Source organism: Conger conger, chromosome 3 (genome assembly GCF_963514075.1).
Source record: "Conger conger chromosome 3, fConCon1.1, whole genome shotgun sequence".
NCBI lineage: Eukaryota > Metazoa > Chordata > Actinopteri > Anguilliformes > Congridae > Conger > Conger conger.
In genome coordinates this window covers 23,758,141-23,783,963 of record NC_083762.1, presented here as the reverse complement: position 1 = coordinate 23,783,963, position 25,823 = coordinate 23,758,141, and the positions used below count along the sequence as shown (strand labels likewise).

The 25,823-nt window shown below is 43.5% G+C and overlaps 1 protein-coding gene across 6 annotated transcripts in view; it reads left to right on the top strand.

Annotated features, from left to right (window-relative positions):
- The window catches only part of nlgn3a (neuroligin 3a), a 155,874-nt gene extending 142,172 nt beyond the window's left edge, over positions 1–13,702 (top strand). For all 6 annotated transcript variants that reach the window (XM_061234738.1, XM_061234737.1, XM_061234736.1 and 3 more), the window contains 2 exons: positions 1,911–2,700; positions 12,851–13,702. In XM_061234738.1, coding sequence (XP_061090722.1) covers positions 1,911–2,700; positions 12,851–13,700 — 1,640 coding nt within the window. In that variant the 3' untranslated portion in view covers positions 13,701–13,702. The remainder of the gene's footprint in view (positions 1–1,910; positions 2,701–12,850) is intronic.
- Positions 13,703–25,823: the final 12,121 nt, after the last annotated feature.

The window sequence follows — 25,823 nt, the reverse complement described above, 5'->3', positions numbered from 1 at the left end:
ATCACTCTCTTTTAATACAATTCAAATGGTGTTAATAACCTGAAAAAGAAAATGCATCAATTATTGATGAAAGGAACTTGATTATCATGATTAAACATAGACAGCTCCCGAGTATTCAGTCGAATGGGACATAATTGCAGTTAATGAGGGTGATTCACATCCTATATAATGATATGTTACTATATTTTCTTAATGGCAACAATAAACATGTCAGCGAAAAGACATTAAAAAGAAGAGCATTCTGTTATTAAAATGCATTTTAGTATGCGGAAAGCGCGCCCAGGCCCGCCGTGTCTGTCGAGTGCAAACGAGGTAGGGGTGAGTGGAGGGAGCGTTACTGCCAATATTAGAGGAGGTACAAGATTAAGTTAGGGGCACTGGTGCTTGAGGGTGGCTATCTTTCATCTGCCGTCCCCCTCTGTAAACTGTGTTCTAACCGTGGCATCTGCTTCCTTTTCCTGGACAGATGTGAGGCTCTCTTCCCCTCTAGAGTAGCCCAGAGAGCGGAGTCGCAGGAGCCGCCACAGCCGGCACGCCTCTCTCTGCTTGCAGGGACGAGCTGCAGTGTCTGAGGAGGCTGTACACGCTCTCGCTGTCTGTTGCTGGAGCAACATAGGTTCCAGTCTCACTTCAGTGCACTTCCTTCTTTGGCGCCTTTTTTGCATCACTGCCTTGTTAGGTAAATTTTTCAGTTATAATGAAGTGAAATTCCAAACGCACGCAGCGCTATTGCGCGCATGTGGGATTTTACTTACATTCGACTGGAATTAATTTATGCGGTCCTAAGATACAATCTTGAAGAAAACATATCCCATTGTAATTTATTCAGATTTTTTTTTTAAGGGATTATGAGAATCGCTCTGAGCCTGCCGCTAACGTTTCCTGTGTTACCCGCCTGAAGATGCGATCCGGTGCTGTATTGTGAATATCTGCAATATGGGTGTTATATAAGTGCCGTGTCCTCTACGGCGTTCTGCCGAAGGTGGAGAATGGCAGAAGCACAGGGTTAAGGCAGTGTGTAAACTTTCACAATGCGCAGTGCACATTGGACTCGGGCCAACACAAAGAAGCAGGAAGACGGATCAATTGTGCAATCAGGTAGATGATTGCGAGGAGGGGGCACTCTGGGGGGACCATGGGGGCTCAGGGAGAGCGGAGGGGCTTTTTTCAGACCAGGTCCTGCCTTGCCGCAGTGTTCTGCGGATACGGGCCAATTTATTCTGCACTCTTCCCAAATGGCGTGGTGTAAATTACAAAGATGGACAAAAACTGTACAGTCCCCTCGTTTACATCTCTGTGGGTCAAAACAAGCCATCTGTGCATTCAAAAGAAGAAAATTTCAAACAAGAAAGAAAATCTGTTGGTTCTGATTAAAAACTGTTCATTCACATTGCACATTTTCTTATTTTTCTTACAGTACTTTTATTAAAAATTGACCATGCTGTGTCTGGTATTGTGTGTGTGTGTGTGTGTGTGTGTGTGTGCCTTTGTATGGGGGTGTGTTTGTGTGTATGTTGTATTCGTGCATGCGTGTGCATTTCTTATGCGTGTAATAGCCTGCATGCATATAAATCTGTCTCTCTTTGAATAATGAAGGGTGTCATTTCTTTGTCCTGAAAAATTGCATTATTGAAATAGATTGTGACTCAGAATTATTTTTTTACTGGGTAATGTGTGCGATGTAGAGGAGAGGCAATGATAATGATGATATTAATAAAAACTCTTGGAATTAATGGATATCTTTAAAAAACGCACGCATAATAAAGCAACAACAGTAAAGAAAAAAAAACTATGCAGACACATAATAAACTTGATAAAACCATTAAGGAAAATAATACAATCGTTTCATAAAGCACGTTTAAAAATAAAACAGGGCACTCCTCTGATGTTTGCTGTTATTCCTTTCACAGGCCTTTTCCACCGAGCCATTATCCAAAGTGGCTCAGCGCTCTCCAGCTGGGCAGTGAACTACCAGCCCGTGAAGTACACTCGTATGCTGGCGGAGAAGGTGGGCTGCAACGTGCTGGACACCCTGGACATGGTGGACTGCCTGCGGAAGAAGACCGCGCGTGAGCTGGTGGAACAGGACATCCAGCCGGCGCGCTACCACGTGGCCTTCGGCCCCGTCATCGACGGAGACGTCATCCCCGACGACCCGGAGATCCTCATGGAGCAGGGCGAGTTCCTCAACTACGACATCATGCTGGGCGTCAACCAGGGCGAGGGCCTGCGCTTCGTGGAGAACGTGGTGGACTCGGAGGACGGCGTCTCCGGGAACGACTTCGACTTCTCCGTCTCGGACTTCGTGGACAGCCTCTACGGCTACCCCGAGGGCAAAGACACCCTGCGCGAGACCATCAAGTTCATGTACACCGACTGGGCGGACCGCGACAACCCGGAGACCCGTCGCAAGACCCTGGTGGCCCTCTTCACCGACCACCAGTGGGTGGAGCCGGCCGTGGTGACGGCCGACCTGCACGCCCGCTACGGGTCGCCCACCTACTTCTACGCGTTCTACCACCACTGCCAGAGCCTCATGAAGCCCGCCTGGTCCGACGCCGCCCACGGGGACGAGGTGCCGTACGTATTCGGCATCCCCATGATCGGCCCCACCGACCTCTTCCCCTGCAACTTCTCCAAGAACGACGTCATGCTCAGCGCCGTCGTCATGACGTACTGGACCAACTTCGCCAAGACTGGGTGAGTGCTCTCTGTTGGGGACTTGGAACATTTTTTCTCATTCACAGTCCATTAAGTATATAATAACTGTGTGTTGACCTCCCCTCACCTCGGGGAAAAAAAACTGCCATTATTTTAAAACTATATTGCATGTTCATTTACCTGGCTTGGAAGGAGACAGATTACTGTAGCCAGAGGTCAATTTGGTGATTGCTGAATTAGTCACGTTAAATGGATACTTTGCCTTAAAACTGAATGTTATTCATATATTCTTGAACTCAAAAAACGTCTTTTGACCTTACAATGACAGTTCTCTTTTTTGCAGATTTGATTAGTTCATCAAAAAGGCTCCGCGAGGCCTAGTTTCAAATTCCAAAGGAAGTCTGTGAAAGAAGCAAATTCAGGTTTTACATTAAAATCTCTTCAAAAAGATCAGCTATCATGAACACAAGTGCCATCATTTGCAAAACTTGTTCACAGGCTGTTTGCACAGCCATATCCCTAATGGTATAACTTCAAAACTTGTATAATTATGTGGCTATGCAGGCACACATGGTACATCATCAGAAGCCTGCTAAAGAGGACTATTTATAAAACCCTAGTAAAACCGTTGACTGTGTACTTCCTCTTTAGTGATTGATTAGCCTACATAGAAAGTTGGAAACATCTTTTGTTTAGAAAGTTGTAAACTAGGTAAACAATCACCTTTAATAATGTATGTGCTAATTAACTTGCTAATATGAGGTACACAGTTCATGGTAGTGCTATCATTTATACACTGACCACTTTATTAGGTATACCTGTACACCAGCTTGCTAATGCAAATATGTAATCAGGCAATCATGTGGCAGCTACTAAATGCACCATGCAGACATGGCCAAGCGGGTCAGCTGTTTTTCAGACCAAATGTCAGCATAGGGAAGAAATGTGATCTGCCCAGCTTCTGCTGAAGCATAATGAGCCTCTTACAGTAGGCTTGTTAAGCAGACATCTAATGCAAACAAGATCATTTAGTTAGCAGTTATGATATTAAGGATGTGGTCTTAACTGCACAAACACTTCAAAATCTTCACAATATATGACATTTGTTTTTCATATGTTTGATATTTCACAGAGATTTTTAGGCAGAACTTCAGCTGGGCTTTCCTCATCCATAGACTTCCACTAAGTCTAACAGATCTTGTGGAGTCTTTTTGTGGAGTCACCAGAATGGGCACTGACATTATTCAATTAAAACACTTTTTCTTTTGGTGAGATGAGTAAATAAGTAAATATGTTAGTAAATAACACATTTTTATGGTGAACGAGTGATCCTATTCTATTTTGTTACTTTTTGATGGGGTGGTGCCATTGTTGAGTGGCTTTAGTCCCTCGAGAGACAGAAAGTGATTGGTGAAATGCATCACACATGCACATACACACGCACATATGCACGTGCGCACACTCACACGTACACACACTCTAGCTCATGGCGGTATTGATCACACACATTGTTCATTCGATCACTGCTGCCTGCAGCGACTTCACTTTCTCCCTTATTTGCTATTTTTTTCTATTTAGTTCAATTTCGCCCAAAGCGCTGAACAACACAATCCAGCCCAGTGTACAAAGCGCTGTTAGAACTTAGAATGTCACGCCCGGCAATTCAAATTCAATGTGACAACCACCAGTACAAGAAAAACATTGATTGGCAAAGGCTGGTGTCTTTAATTGTTTCCCCCCGTATAGCAGTCACCATAACATTATTCTATAAACGGAAATGACATTTCTGTATGATTCTGAACGTCTGACTGTTTCTGACGTGAAAAGAAAGGTATGCGATTAACCTTTCGTCAACTCATCTGTCAGGGACAACTGCTTAAAGTATTATTGCACGTTGCCGTCTGATTGGCATGCAGAATAAACATATAAAACTCCAGGTATTAACATTTAACCATGGATATAGAAATTTTTTTAGTGCTACAAATGAAGACTACAGTAAGGGGCTGCTGCCTGGCTCATTCTGTTCCGGCACAATCCGTGTGTCAGCATGGGTCCCACAGTCTGCTGTGGACTGAGGACTATGCCAGTGCCGACTGCGTCCACCAGCCCTGCAGGACAGGGTATAATTGGCATGGAGGGATTTTAGACTGCGGGACATCCAGCAGCAGCCCTCTAATCAATCAGGTGCCCACAGTCTGCCTACAAGTTGCACATGAAGCTTCCCTCTCAGTCTGTGTGGGCTTATCTGAAGGGCCGCAGTGACTCCGCATCATATCTTTTCGAGTAGGGTAATTTATTCGTACAGTGCAATTAAACACCCCCTTTGCTGAATTTGATTAAACACAGTTGGGTACAGTGTCTACCCCATACAGAAGTGACAAACGTGATTGTATACGGTATCAAGTAACATTTAAACCTGGCAGCTGACAGGCTGTAATATGAATACATCCTGTCGTACCTCATTCAAACTTGCCATAATGTCGCACTTTGGTAGCAGCAAACTGGCTAATGACACTGTATTAAAAGCCTCTTGTCTGGCCCTGCCATTTTCAATGGAAATTAAAGCTAGAACTCTCCTCGGATGTTGATTTTATAAAGTTTTTAATTGAGGTGGAAGGAGCACTCAGCCCTGGCGACTGCTTCAAGGATTGCTTAGACAGGTTCGCTAGTAGCTTTGAAAGCTTTCCTGTCAGTCAAAAACTATTTCACATTTCAAGTAATTTTTCCTGACCATTACTGGATAAGGAGAGTATGCATTCACATCTTTGAATGCCCCAATAATCATCAATAATACATTGTTCGCTGATTTAACAGGATATTTAATCGGGGCAGTGCTCTTTACATGATTCGTTCAAATGTACATTTTTCACGTTCTTTTGGCAGCAGTGAGCCCCATTCAGCTAGGGAAAAAATGTGCAGTTGGACCCATCGCACTCTTGTAAACACTGACCTTGAATTAATCTGCTGCAAAGATCTGCCTGGCACAGATACATCTATGCATACTGTATGAGATTAATAACTTTTTAAGACTGGGTTTTATCTCCTCTGCCTTGCTCTGCTGTTATATTACTAATGTGCAGCTGGGCATATAGTGGAAAAAGATACATTTGTACACTTTATTAGGTACACCTGTACACCAGCTTGTTAACACAAATATCTAATCAGCAAATCATGCAGCATCAACTAAATGCATAAAGGCGTGCAGACATAGTCAAGAGGTTCAGCTATTTTTCAGAACAAACATCTGAAAAACATCTGAATGGTGACATAAATGTGGACGGATTGTTGGTGCCAGACAGGGTGGTTTGAGAAACTGCTGATTTTCACAACAGTCCCTAGAGTTTGCCTAGAATGGTGCATAAACAAAAAACATCCAGTGAGCAGCACTTCTGCAGTTAAAAACTTGTTAATGAGAGAGGTCAGGGGAGAAGGGCCGGACTGGTCGAAGCAAATAACCATGCATTACAACAGTAGTATAAACATGCAACACGTCAAACCTTTAAGTGGATAGGCTGCAGCAGAAGATCAAAGGTCTAAAAAATAAGTCCAATAAATACCTAATAAAGTGCTCACTGAGTATACATTTGTTTCCTTCACAACAATGGTCCATTTACATACTGTATGTGGTGGTTTGTAGACATGCTCACAAAACATTAAAACATAAATTATGTATACAGCAGTTGCATAATGCATAATCTTTATGCATTTTTATCAAGATATGCAGTCTCCTCAGTTTGGTCTTTGGTAAGGTTGCTACATTGTCTGCCCTGATCTCTTTCAGCATCTAGCAATAAAAAATATGTCCACAGAAATGCAAAAGCAATAGCTAATCTCGCTTTGGTCCATTGCACTGGAAAGCTGAAGATTTCAGATTTAGATTTTGTACGGTTCTTGATCTCTTGAAGTAGTAACCGTCTCTGATAATAGCGGAGTGTATACTAGGATTCTCTCGCATCAGCAAAGTCGAATTTACATTCATGTAAATATCCCTACACTGTACGGAAACATCTCTGACCGATGCACTCTTATCCTTTGTAACTCTGCACCTCTACCGAATGTGTATACGTGATTGTAAAGCCCCCTTCATTGTCCACGTCGGGCTTTTCGAGTGGTTCGCTCTGCGCCTGCACACGGACCACCCGTAGACATTGTGAGGGGCCGCCACACACCCCTGCCCTTCTCCGGGCCGTAAGCCCGCGGGGAGACCGCGTGCGTGACGTGCATAACTGGCACCGTCAGGGGACAAGGGGCTCCAAGACACGGCCTGCGGAGAGTCCCCCTGCCGCAAAGGTATTATTCCAGATGGGGGATTATGTATGGTCTGGCAGCAGGGCCTGGGCTTGTACAGAGCCAGGGATTAGATGGCAGGATGATATAAAACGCTGAGTGCTCCTCCAAGGGTCATTTTGCACAGCTGACTGTAAGGATCCCCGCAGAGCATGCGGGAAGGGGGCGGCGAGGGATAAGGAAATACAACCGATGAAAAATATACGCAAAGGACGCGGCTCTGACCCCACGTCCAGTCTCCGCCGCCCGCGACACAGCCAGAGACGCACAGAGACCAGACTTCTGCCAAGGCGGAAGGGAAAAAGCGTGCGTTTGTGAATGAAGTCTCTGTAGGTGCGCAGGCTGCAGGGCTGCCACGGCTGGTGTAAGACTGGTCCTCAGTGCAGCTCTTTGAGAGTTCAGACAAACGCCCCTCCCAGCTATTCCTCTGAACCCGAGCCCTCGGCAGCCTCCGCAACGTACGCGAGCCGCACGTACACCTCCCGCGGCCCCTAGCCGTTTCTGAGAACCCTATTTCACTTTATGTCCGTTGTCATTTTTAAAGGCCATCCCCCACCCTGCATCTGACATTCCTCTGAAATCTTTATTTCGGGACATAAGGGTTGGTAATATTTTTTTTCTCCCCTTAGTAAGGTGCAAATGGCGCGTTTGAGATGGCCGGCGGGTGTTGCACGTGTTTGGCGCATCTTGAACGCGTCGCGCGCTCTTTGATTCGGCTCTGTTCAGAGAGCGTCTCTGTTCCTGCTTCCTCTCGCCCTTGTGCTGGGATGCTGCATGCACTGTGGCTTGCCAGGGTCGTTAGTAAGCAAAACACGCTCACACATGGCTCCCCTTCTCCCTCCCCCACCTTTCTGTCTCTCTTCTCTCTCTCCCGCTCTCTCCTCTCCCCCTTCCTTTCTCTCTCCTTCTCTCTTCTTTCTCCCTCCCTCCCTTTCATCTTTCTCCGGCTCCTTCTCATCTACCTCTCCTCTCTTTCTTTCTCTGATCACCACTTCCACCATATATCCCTTGCTTTTCTTTCTCTCTCTCTTTCTGCCCCCTCCTCTGTCTCTTCTCTCACACTTTTTTCTCTGTACTCCTCTCTCTTCTTCTCCCCTACCTCCTTATTTGTTCTATTTTCCTTGCCTTCTCTCTCTCTCTGTCTCCCCTCTCTCTCTTTCTGTCTCCTGTGTCTGATTTATGAACATAAGCAACTTCGGAAATGTCACACATCTTAGGACTCTAGTGAGGTGAATGCAAAATCTTCTGCTTTTCATCCACGCCCCCCAACCCCCTCAAAAAATACATTTAACCCCCTAGATGTCTGGTTCAACCTTCCCCTCCTCCGTCTATATATATGAAATTCTGTGTTTTCACTTACTCTTCAACCACGACCGAGAGGTTAACAGTCTCAAAAACGTGATTTTTGTCTGCTTATGTTTCCTCGCGAAGCTCTCCTCACACGAGGCCCCCAGGGGAGTCTCTGCGGATTGCCGGTAATTAAACCCCTGGGTCCTCCTGCAGTCGGCCTCTCAAACGCCTGTTGTTCTGCACGGACAAAGTCCTGTTGCATTTGAAAGGATATGGTTTGCGCCTCCCCACTGCCCACTCAATTAAATTGAACACTTGCGGGTGTGAGATTTGTCGCCAATATCCTGATTTGCATGAAAGAGACAGGAAGTCACATGGCTTATTACAGGGCGCTGAAGCCATTGATTGCACGCAGAATGTAATGAGGCGAGGGAGAGAGGTTTCTCCTCTTCCCAGGGGCCTCTCATCCTGAAAACCAGGCGGGGGGGTGGGGGGGGGGTGGCGAGACACGTGTCGGCTGTCACTCACGCGACCCCGCCGATCGATGGGGGCCATAACGAGGAGGGAAGAGGCCTCGTGTCCTCCAGCAGTCCTCCATCGTCTCGTTGGCTCTTTCCCCGCGCCATAACTACATCTAAAGCCCGTCATTAAACATTAAACACACGTCTGGTCTCAGCTAATCCCCGCTCCCTTTCGGAGGTGCTCACGGGTGCTCTTGGCCATGCTAAAGGGGGCGGAAAAAACAGGCTTTAAAATCTCCGACCGCATTCGGTAAACAAATCAGCAAACCCGCATAGTCTGCGTTTCAGACTAATACCATAAAATTAATATTACGAATGAAATAAATAAATATGAACCTAGAAAGTGCAGGATGGGGCTAGAAATCCAGAAGGGCTTATGGTGTCTCACCCTCATAAATAATGAACACATAATAATAATAATAATAATAATAATAATAATAATAATAATAATAATAATAGCAAAACAAAACCATAAAAAGATTTCAAAAACCCAACAAAAAGTTGGAAACAAATTATTATCTTTGACCCAAATGGACAGACACAAAATGTTCCTTTGTTGCATTACCATGAGTTGGGACCTTAGTGGTGCATGATTTGAAAACCTAAGAGAACGAAATAACGATTTACAAAGGACATATTACGGACACAAATGCGTATTAATATGCAAAATGCATAACAGGGACACTATGAAGTGAATAATGTGGGAACGGTGGTGTGTAAAGTTCCTCTCGAGTCCCAGTAGTGCAAATGGTGGAGTAGGACACCTGGGGGCAAACTTGAAGAATAAAAAAAGGGGTAAAATAAATGAATTAATGAATTTAGCGTGTATTATTTCAGCTTAAGTTAACATCAAAGCCACTGATTTAGTGTGGAGCAGTGGGTCCTAATTAAGTGAGTAGACTTGATGTAGGAATTGAAAGGCCATGAAGTGAGAATAGATCCCTATTCTGTGCCTAGGGGGGCTCCAAACGTGCATCGCTTCAGATCTGCTGATTTTGAGCCTTATGTTTATTCAAATGCTTTGAATTAGTCAAGGGTAGAACAAAGGATAAATTAATAATCACTGTTATAAATGCTTTTGTGTTTGTTTGCTTGTTTTTTCACCATCTTTATCCCTCTTTTAATTGCTAGGATATGACATGATTCTAAGTGTGACATATACTGTATGTATTGTCTGCTTTTCCTCAAAGGATTATACAACAGACACACTATCCTTTACATCTCTGCGCAGATCAATGAATTCTGCATTTTTAAAAGCATGTAGTGTTGGGTGCATGCACATTAATGATGGATGAGTATAGCTTCATGAATACCCAATGAGGTAGGGTAGTGTGCTGTCAATGGCTCCCATATTTGAAGCATACAGTGGTTATGTTGGCTGTGACCCATCGTCCGGTTGATTCATGCGAGTCAGCGGTCGACAGCGCACGGTAGTTGTGCGCATTAGGGACCGAGGAAGATTCTCTCTTCCGTTCCCGCGTGCAGTACACACATTTGCTCATTAAAGGACCCGGGTGAGACACCGTTGGGGTGCTCAGCACTATGTTTGATAAAGTGCCAGATAGTCCAAACAGTAGGCAAAATAATGAGCTGAACGGAAAGCTCTCACCTTGAAATGGTATGTTCTTATGTTCTCGTGAGCTAAACTCCCTCTTTTCCTGTTAGTTATAGGGGCCCTGGAAACCGACAATGCCCCCCCCCATCCCCCTCAACTCCCTCAAGGTTTTTTTCCTCCTCCACTCTGGGATTTTTCTCCTTAGCTGCCTAGGGTCAATCATGGGCCAACCAGGGGGTCAATCAGAGATCACCCAGGGATCAATGAGCGTAGGGGATGGGGCGAAAGGGAAATGAGGGCCGGGTTTATTGTGCAAGACCGAGTGCCCTCGCCATATGAAAACATCAGAGGAAATCTAAAACGGCATTAAAACGCCGGGTTTTACGACCATAATAATGGGTGGGCTCAGCCTTGTCACTGACTGGGATCTAGAAGAGCGCTTAAGTGGGAGGCAGAACAGGCTGCTCTCGGGCTAATGCGAGCGTTGCGATGCCCGGAGAACCGAGCCGACCGCACAGTCATTAGCTCAACCGCTCCAAAGGGGCAAGTCAGCTGTTTATTATTGACACAGCAGCAAGTGCCTAGCATGTGTATGTGTGTAATTAGATAAGGCAGGCAGTTGTTCTTTAATGCTACCGATCAAATTATCCAAAGACGGTGGATTGATTTTTTTTTCCCTCCCTTTGTTGTGAGCGTACGGGCGCGCGCGTGTGTGTGTGTGTATACGGGCGCTCTGAATCATTCCTCTCCTCTTGCAGCGAGGAACCCAACACGTGCCTGTGAAACAAAAACCCACATGCTCCCAGATCAGGCACCGTGGAGGACACTCAGTAAAATTGAACAGAAACTGCTTTGCGTTTCTTCGCAGATTGATCATCATGAGAGGGAATTTGCTGTGTATTTGCGAGGCCAGGAATTTCCATTAACCGAGATTGCTCTGGGGGGTGGGGAGAGGGGTTCAGACTGCTGTTGACATGCGAGATGCCTCCAGAATTCAGAAGGAGGGTGTACGCTGCCACATTGACATCCTGTTTGCTGGCATGTTGCACACAGAAGATCAATATGACCTTACCTCCTGCGCTTCCTCCTTTGAAACTTAATTACTGATATTCAGCTACAAAGTCATCATACTCCAGCTGTCAATATTCATTGGGGATCATTACTGGCCTAATAAAAGAGGTTATTTATGGCGCGCTCGACTGACATCCTGTGGCACAGGGGATTTTTCTTGAGCCAGCTCAATCCGCCCCAGTGTTCCCAGAAGCGTTGACCTGAAAAGGGAAAATTGACACCGGGATCGAGTCGGAAGATAAGCAAGTTAACTTGTGCCAGGCTGATAGTATTCCGTGCGCTTAACCTCTAACCATATTAAAGCGGCAGGAGCGTTCTTTTCATATTGGTGTCAGCGAGCAGGGTTGATCAGAGATCACATAAAAGCCGTATCCTTGGTAGATGAATGACTGAAGAGCGTTGCCACGTCAGTGCTCTTCAGAGAGGCGTCCGGCGCTTCCAAGGCACAAAACGCCCTCGCCGTCTTTTCTCTTCTCTCTAGACACTTCCTCCTCTCTGCATTGCAGCACTTCATAAATGCAACTGTGATCCTTCTGAGGAAAAACAGCCGGCTCGTCCAAATTCCCTGCGCCCGCAGGACGTGGCCGTGTTACAACAAAGAGGCTCGCCGTGCCTTTTGAATGCCATATGTTAATACGGTCAATAAATCAATTGTGCCATGTAATGTTAATGGATGGCCGGGCTGAGGTTGCGTCGGTGACACTCGGTGGGAAACACTGACCCCTGGAGGAGACTGCGCGGCACTGCGCCTTTAACGCCCCCGCCCCTGGCGGCTACAGGCTCCCCCCACTCTGTCTTGATTAATCTGGTCCACAGTACATCAGCGCAGTTGTTGTTAATGCATACTGCGCCGCTTTCCCAAAGCAATTAGCGAAGGGGCTGCCCTTCTCTCGCGTTATCAACAACAAGTTGCTTCCTTAAGTATGTCTAAGCACATTGATTTATTTATATATTCACTTTTAAAGCCTCCGCATGGCTGTATGCGCAACAGCAGGGATGGGCAACGTCAGGGCTAATTCAGAACGTGCTGCCGAAACAACGGTCCTGACCGAGGGGCCGAGCTCTGCCGGAGAGCTCAGTGGAACTCACCATAGTCCGTATTCAAACTGTGTACTGTAAGAAGGCACTGCCGTCATGGGAGAGTCAGAAAAATGATAGGAAAAGTTTGCACCTTTGTCTTGATTTATTTCTCTTGAACTGTGAAATATCGTATCGGTCAAATATACACAGAAAAATAGTAAAAGGCGAAAGACCCACACAATGGCATACAAATGGAAAAAAATCTGAAAAGTGCAAAAATGCTGTCTATTCAATGCAAAGAAACGTTTCGGTCACAGACCTTGATCAGCACAAAATCGGAATTCAAGTTCTATGTTTTTTTTTTGTCCCTGGTAGTTTTAATTTCAATGCTGCTTCCAGATTCAGAATCCATGGCACTAAATACTTGTCTCCTCTATCTCCCCAGGGATCCAAACAAGCCAGTGCCCCAGGACACCAAGTTCATCCACACCAAGGCAAATCGTTTCGAAGAGGTGGCCTGGTCCAAGTACAACCCCCAGGACCAGCTGTACCTGCATATCGGACTCAAGCCCCGTGTCCGGGACCACTACCGGGCGACCAAAGTGGCCTTCTGGAAGCACCTGGTGCCACACCTCTACAACCTCCACGACATGTTCCACTACACCTCCACCACCACCAAAGTGCCCCCGCCCGAGACCACCCAGAACTCCCTGTCCACCAAGAGGCCCAACGGCAAGAACTGGCCCTTCAACACCAAGCGGCCGCCCATATCGCCGGCCTACAACAGCGAGAACGGCAAGGAGTCGTGGAACGGCGACGAAGAGACGGGCCCCCTGGTGGTGGAGAACCCGCGCGACTACTCCACCGAGCTGAGCGTCACCATTGCCGTGGGGGCCTCCCTGCTCTTCCTCAACGTGCTGGCCTTCGCCGCCCTCTACTACCGCAAGGACAAGCGCCGGCAAGACTCCCACCGCCAGCCCAGCCCACAGCGGCAGACCACCGCCAACGACGTGGGCCACGCGCCCGAGGAGGAGATCATGTCCCTGCAGATGAACCAGACCCACCACGACTGTGAGGGCGGAGCCCCCCACGACCCCCTGCGCCTGGCCTCTCTGCCGGACTACACCCTCACCCTGCGCCGCTCCCCCGACGACATCCCGCTCATGACCCCCAACACCATCACCATGATCCCCAACTCGCTGGTGGGCGTGCCCAACCTCCACCCCTACAACACCTTCACCGCCGGGTTCAACTCCACAGGCCTACCACAGTCACACTCTACCACCCGGGTATAGCTTTAAGGAGAGAGAGGGGTGGAAGGCGGGAATCTCTTTTTATATATATAATATGGGTCGGAGGAGGGAGGCGGGGTGGGAGGGGGGGTTAAAAAGAAGTGATTTTAAAAAGACTTTTACTACAGAGTGAAGGAAGCTCTTTCTGGATGTCAGGTTGTGCAGAACTGCCAAAATAGAACTGCCTCTCTTCTTCAAAACAGGACGAGAAGGCTTTCAGCAGTGTGTTTTCTTTTTTCTAAATATCATTTTAAAAACGCCTTTTTAAGCAGATTGGGGAGAAATTAACACTACTATTCTCAAACAAAATAACAAAAATGAGAAGTGCTTTTTATTTCATGTTTTTTGTCACTTCTAGAAAAAAAAACCTTTCCAAACAATTGCCTGGAAGATGACATACCGTATGTGTATTTAAGCTGTTTTCTTTCAATGCCTTACAAAAAAAAGAAAAAAATTGAGAAAAAAACAAAAGAAAAAAGAAAAAAGAAGCTTGTTATTATTTTTTCTTGATTTCTGTTCTGATCTGCAACATGTAATCAGTGTGGAAACGTGCTGTGTTTCATGGACGACTGGATTCACCGAACAAGAGGAAACGCAGAGAGAAATACAGTGAAAAGCAACCAGTTTGTCTGTTGCATATCTTTAGCATACAACTGCAAGTTGTTTTATCATTTTTTAACTTACAATAAAGATGATTCGTCTGAAATAGACTCTGCCTAAGGACAAAGATACAGAGATAAGGACAATGTTGGTGTGATTGTTTTGTTAAGAAAAAGTGCATCTTTTACAGAAAAAAAGTATCTATCGAGCTATATATCTTATCGCTCCATGAAATGCATACTCGCACACTATGCCCCCGGCATCTGTGTTGTGAGTGTGTCTGTGTGTGTGTCTGTATGTGCGTGAGCGTGTGAGTGTGTGTGCGTGTGCCTGTGTGTGTGTGGGTGTGTGTGTGCTTGTGTGTATGCGGGCGTGCGTATGTGTGTTTGTGCGTATATGTGTGTGCATGTGTGCGTGTACATGTGTACACGTGTGTGCGGGTGTGTGTGTGTTTGCACCAGTTTCTGGTTTGTAGAAAATGTGTGTGATGGATGCGGGAGGGGTATCTTATCCTGTTGTTGATTTGATTCACCACATGTCGTGTTTCGGCTGCGTCTGTGGCTGTCTGTCTTTGCGTAATAGCACTTTTTTAAAAAGTCATTTACATCTAATTTTACTTAAACAAATGAGAAGATAAATCTATTATTTTAAGAGTAAGAAAAAAGTAGTAAAAAGTTTCAACTGAACTAACTGACACCATTATACTTTGTAATTGCTCCACTCAAAAGGAAACAGTGGCCTGTTTGTGCTGAAATAATTTAGGCCAGCACATACATTCATTTCTTTTGAAATATACATAAATATGAGCAGGCATACATATATGTATAGGGCTTCTATGAAGATATTGCTCACATAGGTTGCAATTGGTTATTCTACTGATTAATTTTACGACTGAAAGTAGCTGTAAATGGAATATACGTCTTTACTCTGCATATGCCATCATTGATATTTTGGACACCACAAACTGATACTACAGCAGATGTCTTTATAATAGCTCTATATGTATATCTATGTACAAATATATTTAATATTTATTTATGTATACCAGATGTATACGTGCTAATTGTGCCGTGTGCCAAATTAGGTCCATCGTTCTGCCGCAGAGTTCTGTATTTTGATAAATATTCTGTTCGCGCTTATGCTTCGTTTTGCTTTGATTTATGTCAGGAGCTTGTGTTGAAGTATCATGAGTGGGGTTTTCGATGATTTCTCAAGAACAAAGCAACCTCTGCACCATTTTATTTTCCACTGCACCCTCTGGAAAAACAGGCTAGCACCTCTGTGAGCCCATTACAGGTTTCAATTAGTGTGAGGCCAGGAGATTATGGTTGAGGAAGACCATGCAAGGGATAATCTTCTTCCCAGTTACTCACGACTGCTGTACATGTTGTTTTTGTTTGGAAAAAAGGTTGGAAAGGGCAACAAAAAAAATCGAATTTGTCTCTGAAATCAATGTGGTCTGAATATATTGAGGGATGTCAATCCATGGTTTGATGAAAGAATCTCGCAGGTTAACATACTGGAGACGTAGCCTTCAGTATGGGTTTTACTGTGACCTTGTACCAGCCTTGTTTGCATTCGATAAACAGCCCCACTGTACTTTATTTTACCTTAGTCTCAGGTATACCTGAGCCTGGCCAAACATATCATCTTTTGCATCTATGTGGAATTGCCAACACAGTACCCAATGTGGCTTACTGTAACTGAGTAGGGTGAAATGTCTTCAGCACTACTACAGCCTAGTGCCATCAGCTGCCGGTTAAATTTCAGATGTCCTCTCCATTTCTCTTTAGCATATGTCATAGAATGGACAAGCTGCCATTCCAGTAATTTAAGTGGCAATTTTAAACTGTGTATCACATTGTATGTACTCAACTGAGGCTAATTCTGTCTGTAACAAAAGTGCAGTTTCAGCTAATTCCACACCTACTTTCACTTTTCAACAATACAATAGTATTCTGCTATTTATTCTGCTAGATCACTAAACGTTTGTTTACACAAACATGTTCATGCATAGCTGGCAGCACTGGCTTCTGAAGTTTCTTCCTTGTTGAAATGTGGATTTTGTTGCTTAGCTTTCAAAATGTTATTCTCAGACCTGACTGCTAACTGGGGGAGGAAAACAACCCAAGACAGATAAAGATCTCAATCCGCAATATGAAATTCAGGCAGTGGCAACTCTAAAGATCTTACTTTAAGCCATATTAACATACATGGAATTACATTAACAGTAGACAAACAGCATGTGGCAAAACTTTTATTTTACTGCCATAGGTGTTGTGACGTATGACATAAAAATATGAATTGGAAGAACAACATTTCCTTTTAATTTACATTGACTGCTCTGACCTTTTAGCTGTTCAAAAGTTAGTTATAGGTGTAAACACTCTGGTTAAAACAAAGCTGAGCTTGCGAACAAGACTTGGACTGGGACAAAGGAATAAAGCAAGTAAGGAGGTCGGGAGGAAGAAATGATGATGTGTTTTCTCCTTCATTCCAAACACATCATGCTCAGCATTCACTTTGTTCTCCCTGTCTGTGTTCAGACCTCATCAGCTCCATAATGGCGTTGTAGCCACCACAGTTGTTTAGGCATAACGGGCATTTAGCAATGTCGGTTCCCTTCCCTCAAGGTCTTCACTAACAGTTAGCCTAACAGCACTGAAGTGGTATCAGGATTTATTAGCTCTTCAGTATGGCTATAGATATAATGTCTCCCAACAAAGGTGTCAACACCATTGGACAACCCCCCCATAACCCAGAGGCCACAACTGTCCTTATCCATCCAATCAGCCTAAGACATTATACATGTAAAGCTAGAAGTCAGTGTCTCCCACTAACTGCTTTATGTTCGGATTTAAAAAAAATATTTACCCTCTCTTACCAGCGAAAAATGCAAATAACACACAAGCACATACAAATAAGGCACATATATGTAAACGCACTGGCCCACACGCATGTAAGCGAACACACACGCACGCACACACACTGCCCCTTACTCAATTAGGTCTGATTGTGCGGAACGGAATAGGCACTCAGACAGCCACCAGCAGAGCTCTGGATGTGAACTGGGTTCCTGGCGAAGGCCATTAATTCCGGCCCATTTAAGTCATCAGTGTCAAATTGAGGAGAGTGGGAGCAGGCTTAAGGAGCAATGAGGAGCACGCTCACCCCTGCCTCATATCTCAACCCACTGGGCCAGGGCTCATTATTGTCCATCTGACGGGGGGAGACGAGGCAGGGAAAGCCCAACTGTCGGCCACGAACACGCCCTCGGTCCTGGGATGTGTAACACTCTATGTACGGACAGTACAGTGTGAGGACTGTAGGAACACTGCAAAAGGTTGAAGGCAGGATACAGGAACAGACAGTAGAAGTGAATGGTTATACCATCCTTCGAAAAGACTTGATACTTCATGGAGCTGAAGTCTGGGAAATACTGAGTGACCTGGTCTTTGAGCAGTGGCTGTAGCCAGTGGCTGTGGTGCACATTGGCCAACTTTTGCTGTAGACACTGACTTGACAAGCCCACCCAACACTGGATATGTGGCTGCTGTCAGTGTAGACCCTACTGACTGTGATAGTATAGTCTTAACACAATAATATACAGAGTAACAAAAATGAAATAAAATACCTAAGACACATGCACATAATTTTTATGGTCAGATACAGATTCAGATTAGAACAAGTATTTAGTAAAAATGATTATTACTCCAATCAAAGGTCATATTGAGGTTAAAACTGTTGAAAAAGTGAGTAAGCATTAGGGATTTTATCTTAGTATTTGAGGGATGAATATATTTGGTCATATAACAATTACTTACCACAAGCCTTAATATTACAGCCCTTTCTGTTTAGATCTTAGTTCAAAATTTCACTCTGCGTCAAACATCCACAAATGCAACTAGGAAGAGCGCTCGAAAGGAAATTCAGGCTCCAAAATTAATCCACGTATAGCCCCATATACTGTAGTCTTCAGTGTCTGTGTCCACATCTGTAATATATTAAAATGATTAACATTATTCTGAGTATTTTGTACTTTGTAACTGTATGTATGACATATCATTCAGAGTCAGTGCCACCCCCCAACCTTGACTATATTTTCCACAACAGCAACACAAATGATGCCAAGCAAACGTGTTCTGCATGTGCCAAATACCAAGTTTCCACCACCAGAAGGGACCTGACTCTGTGTGTGTGTATGCTCATGTGTGTGGGTGCGTGATTGTATGTGTGTGTGTGTGTGCCTGTGTGTGTGTGTGGGTGTGATACAAGTCTCTCAGGTTCTAGACCTGGGCACACTGCCAGTACACAGGCTGGTATCGCACGTGCACATGCATACACACAGGATGTGCATTTTCCACATTGTGTCCACTGCAGCAGTATCATGCTATATTGTCCAGTCGGTGAGGGGGTGAGGGGTTGAGGGCATTTGCAGGGTGTTGGAATCTGTACATCCAAGTTAATTGCAGTGGGATGCCATACAAAGCTATGAATTTCAAGCTGTTAACAAGTATCATAATTAAAAATAATAAAAGCAACTGTATTATTATTTTGTTCTTCTTATGGTTATTTCAAATATTACTGATATAACTGTCATGACATTTGAGGATTTTTTTGCCACTGGTAATCGTGTTAACCCTGCCCCACAATCGATCTCTCTCACTCTCACTGTAATTCTCACTCTCTCAGTCATTCTCTCTCTGTGTCATTCTCTCTCTCTCTCTCTCTCTCTCTCCAGTTTGTTTGCCTTGCTGCACGTTTGGTTTAAGAGAGATAATGGTGTCATCATTGTATCAGGTGTACAGTAGACCGGTAAATTAAACAACTCCAGAAGTATTAGCCTGCTTTTCATTTGGGACAGCAATGGACATTGCCAAATGTTTGTGATGTTTACAGGAAAAAACAGAACCCACAGTAGGCAAAATTATTTTTTTCACAACAGCGAAGGTGTGGTACATTTTTCAGGTTTGTTATTGAAAGTGAATAAGCGCAATGGTACTGGAGCTGTGTGAATCACCTACCTTCAATATTTTGAAAAAATACATTTGTAAGTGAAAATAAAGATTAAATCAATTTTAAATTTGGTCTGTGACTTAATGTACTGATCATGCCAATTCTACACCGGATTAAGATTCAGTGTAAAAAAACACTTATGGTAACCAACAAGGCCCTGTTTTTGAGCATAGCTATTTCCATTAACTCCATAGAATGTATTTATACCAGTGAGCATTGATCTTATTCAAAATAAACTATATGTCTTTATCCACTCATTTGTGACTCATCTTCTGATTGTGAAATGTGACACTCTTAGACTTTGGGGGTTTTATATTCTATTTCTATTTTGAAATGATTGATATAATGGAAGCAAGGTAGAATAATTCATTATTCAGGTGACAGGTCCATGTGTTGGAAGATGTACAATGATCAGAAATAATTACATTTGGCGATTGAAGATATGACCCAGAGCTTGCTATCGACTTAACTGACACAGGTGGGTCATGCTGCCCAGCAACCAAGTCGCTGATTAATCAGCTAGTAAACATTTTTACCCTATAGGTGAAGCTGGAGAGAGCGTGCAGCACTGCTACAAATGTGAGAGGTCTGTGTGTAGCAGCAGTGAGAGAGAGTACAGAGGATGGAGAAATCGTGGCCGGCTACACGTGTCAGGCTTTAAGCCTGGAGGGCAAGTCTGCAGCAGTAAGATCTGGCCAGCAGAGGTCAGCCTATGGAAGGCTTTCACAGATGGATGTGTCCTGTGATCATTGAGGGTGGGTCTCCACTCTGCTCTGTTTCTTAGAGGAGGCTGCTGCTGTTTTCAAGTGAGTGTTTCCTGTATTGGCCTCAACACACTGCGCTCAATATCAGCAAAACAATCTCAAATGAAAATGAATAAATGTGCAGGATTAAAGATGACCTAATCATATACAGTAAAAATACCTGTGGATATGCACATACAGTGGGAGCAATAATTATTTGATCCCTTGCTGATTTTGTAGGTTTGCCCACTTACAAAGAATGGAACTGTGTAGAATTTTAATCATAGGTACATTTTAACATTGAGAGACAGAATATCACAAAATAATCCACAATAACAACATCACATACATTTTATTAATTTATTATTGTATTTTTGCATGAAATAAGTATTTGATCCCCTACCAATCAGCAATAATTCTGGCTCCCACAGACCAGTTAGTTTTCCCATTAAGAAGCACTCATAATCTCAACTCATTACCCAAAACACCTATGTCAACTCGTTACATCGTTATGTAGCTGTATAAAAGACACCTGTCCACACAATCAATCAGATTCCAACGTTTCCACTATGGCCAAGACAGAAGAAGAAGCTGTCTCAGGACATCAGGGACAAAATTGTAGACCTGCACAAGGCTGGGATGGGCTACAAGAAAATAAGCAAGCAGCTTGGTGAGAAGTTAACAACTGTTGGAGCAATTATTAGAAAATGGAAGAAACACAAAGTCACCGCCAATCTCCCTTGGTCTGGGGCTCCACGCTAGATCTCGCCTCATGGGATATCAATGATCATGAGAAAGGTCAGGGATCAGCCCAGTACTACACAGGAGGAGCTTGTTAATGACCTGAAGGCAGTTGGGACCACAGTCACGAAGAGAACCATCAGTAACACACTACACCGTGAAGGATTAAAATCCTGCTGTGCGCGCAAGGTTCCTCTGCTGAAGAAGGCACATGTACAGGCCCGTCTGAAGTTTGCCAGAGAACACCTGGATGATCCAGAGGAGGCTTGGGAGAAGGTGATGTGGTCAGATGAGGCCAAAATAGAGCTATTTGGCATCAACTCGACTCGCCGTGTTTGGAGGAAGAGAAATGCTGAGTATAACCCCAAGAACACCATCCCCACTGTGAAGCATGGAGGTGGAAACCTTATGCTTTGGGGGTGTTTCTCAGCTAACGGGACAGGACGACTTCACCGTATCGAGGGGAGAATGAATGTACCAGGAAATTTTGGGCGACTGAAAATGGGTCGTGGATGGGTCTTCCAACATGACAATGACCCAAAACATACGGCCAAGGCAACAAAGGAGTGGCTCAAAAAGAAGCGTATTAAGGTCCTGGAATGGCCTAGCCAGTCTCCAGACCTAAATCCCATCAAAAATCTGTGGAGGGAGCTGAAGCTTCGAGTTGCCAAGCGACAGCCTCGGAACCTTAAGGATTTGGAGAGGATCTGCAAAGAGGAGTGGACCAAAATCCCTCCCAAGATCTGTGCAAACCTGGTGTCCTATTGTCCTATTGTTCTATGGATCAAATATGATATAAAATTCATAAAATTTATATGATGTTGTTATTGTGGATTATTTTGTGATATTCTGTCTCTCAATGTTAAAATGTACTTATGATTAAAATTCTACACCGTTCCATTCTTTGTAAGTGGGCAATCCTACAAAATCAGCAAGGGATCAAATAATTATTGCTCCCAATGTACACACACCCACACACACACACACACACACACACACACACACACACACACACACACACACACACACACAAACACACACACACACACAGTATGGTGTTTAAAAGGGAAAGGATGAGGCATATGAGGACATTTTATCATAAGTATTGTCACTTATGACAGTGGTGGGGGGCTAGAGGCATAACTCACAGGAGTGGGATGGTAACCAGTTGGTGATGGGTAATATACTTCAGACTAGGTCTTCAGAAATATACTTTTACAGTATGAATATAAATTAACATAAAGAATATCCATATTAAGATAAATTCATATTAATATGAATCTGCTCTATTCATTTTTAATGCAAACTGTGGGCAGTATTTGTATTAAATCTGTATTAAATATATATCTGTATATGTCCCCATTAATATAGGAAATTTCTGCAGATCATTCCACAAGGACAAAAATGTTGCAGAACCATTGGTAAATACTGTAGGTTAGGCCAACGCATCCAATTTCGAAACAGGAATAATATTGTAGATATTCTTAATTTCTTAGTATGTTCCTTTTTTGCAGCAGAGGTAGCCTTTAAGAGCTGAAGAGAGGTGGTATTTTCATTAGCCTGCTTCTCATAGATCGTTTGACTTACTGAGACAAATGTGCCTCAGTCTGTGTTCTGACTCTTTTAAGTTATCATAGAACATGATGATGCAATCATCCTCAGAAGTTCTACTTCAAAGTTCTTTTGAAATTAAAAAGCCCAAACTGCTATGAAATATAGTTGCAACATTGTTGGAGAATATGTCATTTGATTACAAAGGTCTATTTGTATAATTGAAAGTCTTGTGGAAAAAGACAGACCCATTGAGGCTGTTCCTTGAACTGTTTGTTGGTGTCATCGCTAAATGCCTTGTGCTAACTCTGTTCATTAGTGAGAACAAATGCACAACATTCTATAGGTATTTTCCTGTTGAGACCTTTTTTCACTCAAAATTTGTTCAGTCAAGTGGTTTCTGCTGACTTGGTATCCCATTGGTCAGGCGGCATCATTATATTAACCAGAATGCATACTCTGTCAGTCTGGAAACACCCCAATTATAACTGCTAGCTTTCTTTTCACCACTGAAAAACAAAAATAGTTTTCTCATCAGCTTTCTTACATATACACAATTGGGTAACAGGCTTGGACCATGCTCAGTAAATATTTACAGGATAAATGTTTACAGACAAACTGTCAAGTACTTATACATCCTTGGGAGGCTACTAAGGATGGGATGTTCTGGAAACAACATTACCAGTTTTGTTTCTCATTTTAACAAATGACATTTTCATCCATCATCCTCACACATAGATATGAATGGAATCATATTTTCTGCATTGATTTGCATTTCAGACATCCTTCATGTTTATAGCTCAGCTGTCTTCCTTCACATTACCACACAGAAGTGATTTGCTCCATATTTCATCACCCAAATCATTCCAAAGCACACCTTTAAGTCTATCTACATTTTATGTACATCATTCCACCATCTTCCCTAGTCTGTTTGTCTGGGTTCACAGTCTAGGTCTAATGTATTAAGTTGATAGGATGAACTGGGCTACTCTGACAAAACAATTTGATTTATTTGAAGTATTTTCTTAAAAACAATATTATAACTTGTTTTTGAAACACTGAAAAATTTTAGTTAATGGTCTTTGTTCAGGAATTGACTATTTGTAAATATAGATGCTAATATTTGAACTGTATATTCATTCATAATAACAATTATTTACGTAGCACAAGTATATTTTTGAACTGACTCAGTCTCTTTGTGCAAATTGTACTGTTGTTTTGTAATGTTCTATGTGCTCACAACAGTAAGGGTAAGTAGCAATGTCATACATTGCAAATAGGTCAACAATAATATGGTTTTAAAAAAAAATAAACTTTTATTAACAATATTGTAAAGTACCTACACATCTGTACTGACAATATCTTAAATATTGATTCCTCTTTTTTTAGTTTTGTTCTGTGGATGGGGAACATCCACAGAAATATGCTTCCACTTTTGTTATTAGCTACAGCACACAAAGGGTATTTTCCAAGCTGGTAGTTCTGCAGTTCCATTTCTATTGCACAAGGGGAGAATCTCCCTCCAAGTCATTTCTTTCAGTGATAATGGATGGAATAATTAGAGGCAGAAGTCGGGCCCTTTAGGGACGGTTTAGTGTTCCCCATCCAGCACGCTGACGGAGGTCAGCTCTCTGGCCTGGCTTCCAGCATTGTTTTCCCCCTGAAGAATGGTTTCCCTTTAGCTCTGTATTAGACCTCTTCTCCAGAGAGAGCCTCCTTCCCCCAGCCCAAGGGGGGAAGTTCACTGATGCTAAAACCATAAGTTTCACATTCCCAAAACAAAAGCTGCCGTTTGGCTCACTCATCTCCCCTTGTTATCTGAGTGCATCAGGAAACTCTTTCTGGGGGGCCAAGTATTCATAAACAGCCCACACCCAATCAAACTTTTTCCTCGAGTTGAGACTGCTTTTAGGTGGTGGCCAGCTTCTAGCACAAATTTCCAGAACAATCTGTCTTCAGAGAGCAATGGACAAACAAAGTACAGCATGTAAAGAATGTCCAGCCTTCCTTCCCTGTAGGAAGCCGCAGTTCCCTGTTCTAAAACAGCAATAATGTAAAGTGCAGCATGTAAGTGATACATTATCTGACTTTCTGCCTTGTAAGCCAAACCACAGGGTAATTCGAATTATGAATATGTTATCAAAATGATTTTATGGGCCAAATAATATTGTCACCATCTGTATGCTGCAATATCTGAACGATGAAAGAGAAAATCTGCCACCGCCTTCGATAACTTCACCGTGGGTAATTCAATATAACCAAGTACAGCTGTCAGTGGATAAATGTTTATTGTAAATGCAATACAAAAGGAAGAGATAACTGGCTTTAGCAGCTTCTGCAAAAGGGATCATTGAATGGTTTGGAGAATAGATGTTGACTTGTGAAATCAGGAGCGCGTGAGCGCCGGGAATGCAGAAGAGCCACAGCTGGGGCGGAGGATGACCGAGGAGTCACACGGTGAGTGTGTGCGTGTGCTAGCACACAGCGCACAGTGGACATCACTCAGTGATGTCAAAGCAGCTGTTTCTCAGAACAGAACCCGTGGGGGGGGTCCGAGGGACATTACAGGTCAGATTATCAGAGGGGTCAGTCTGTTTCCTGGGCTTCCCGTCCAGCTGTTGCCAGAACAACAAGAGTCCCGTTATGCCTGGCCCTTACATAATGCAAAAGATCTATGGCCTATTTCAGCACTGTTGACGTCCCCGACAAGTGGAGTCTAAAATGTAAATTTATTATTGTTATTCTTATCCTTATTCTTGTTGTTGTTGTGTGCTGGAACACTATTGTTTTTGCTGGAATTCTTTCAGGATTTTTATTTGATAAAAGTATCTCCATCTCAGAAACCCTAAATCCTAGTTAATGTCACTAATTAACATACCTTCAGCCGGAGAGGTGGGAACTCATTTATGAAATCAGCTGGCGTAGTGAATGGTTGGAAGGAAAACCCACCTACTCTCAGCCCTCCATTGCATCTCTGTTCTAAAGTCATATTTGGCACCCACTACTCAGGGAAGGCATCGCGCAGGTGGAACTATATGTGATGGTGGAACTATCATTCATATATGTATACTTTGGCCTATAATGTTCATACCACAGGATTCAGGTTTTCCAGGTCTACAACTTTGGGACTACCCATGTCTGCCATCTTGATTTACATCCCAGTTTTATGTGGAAACAGTTTTTTCCCTGAGGCCCATTATTATTGGTCCTATTGGTCCTAATTGCATAAGTGGAGGTTTATTTTAGTTCTTTAAGGAACAAATGTACCCTGAGAGGTACAATGCTGTTCTTTTGGGTAGAAATACAGTACGTACCTTTGCAAACTTTTTGTACCTGAAGCTCATGAACATGGGAATAAAATAAATAGACAAATGCGGATAAATGTACCGTACCTGATCATATTACCATTTTAAGAGCTTTGGTCCATTTACTATTTCAACCTACATAATAGTAGTGTTCCCCATAATATCAATCA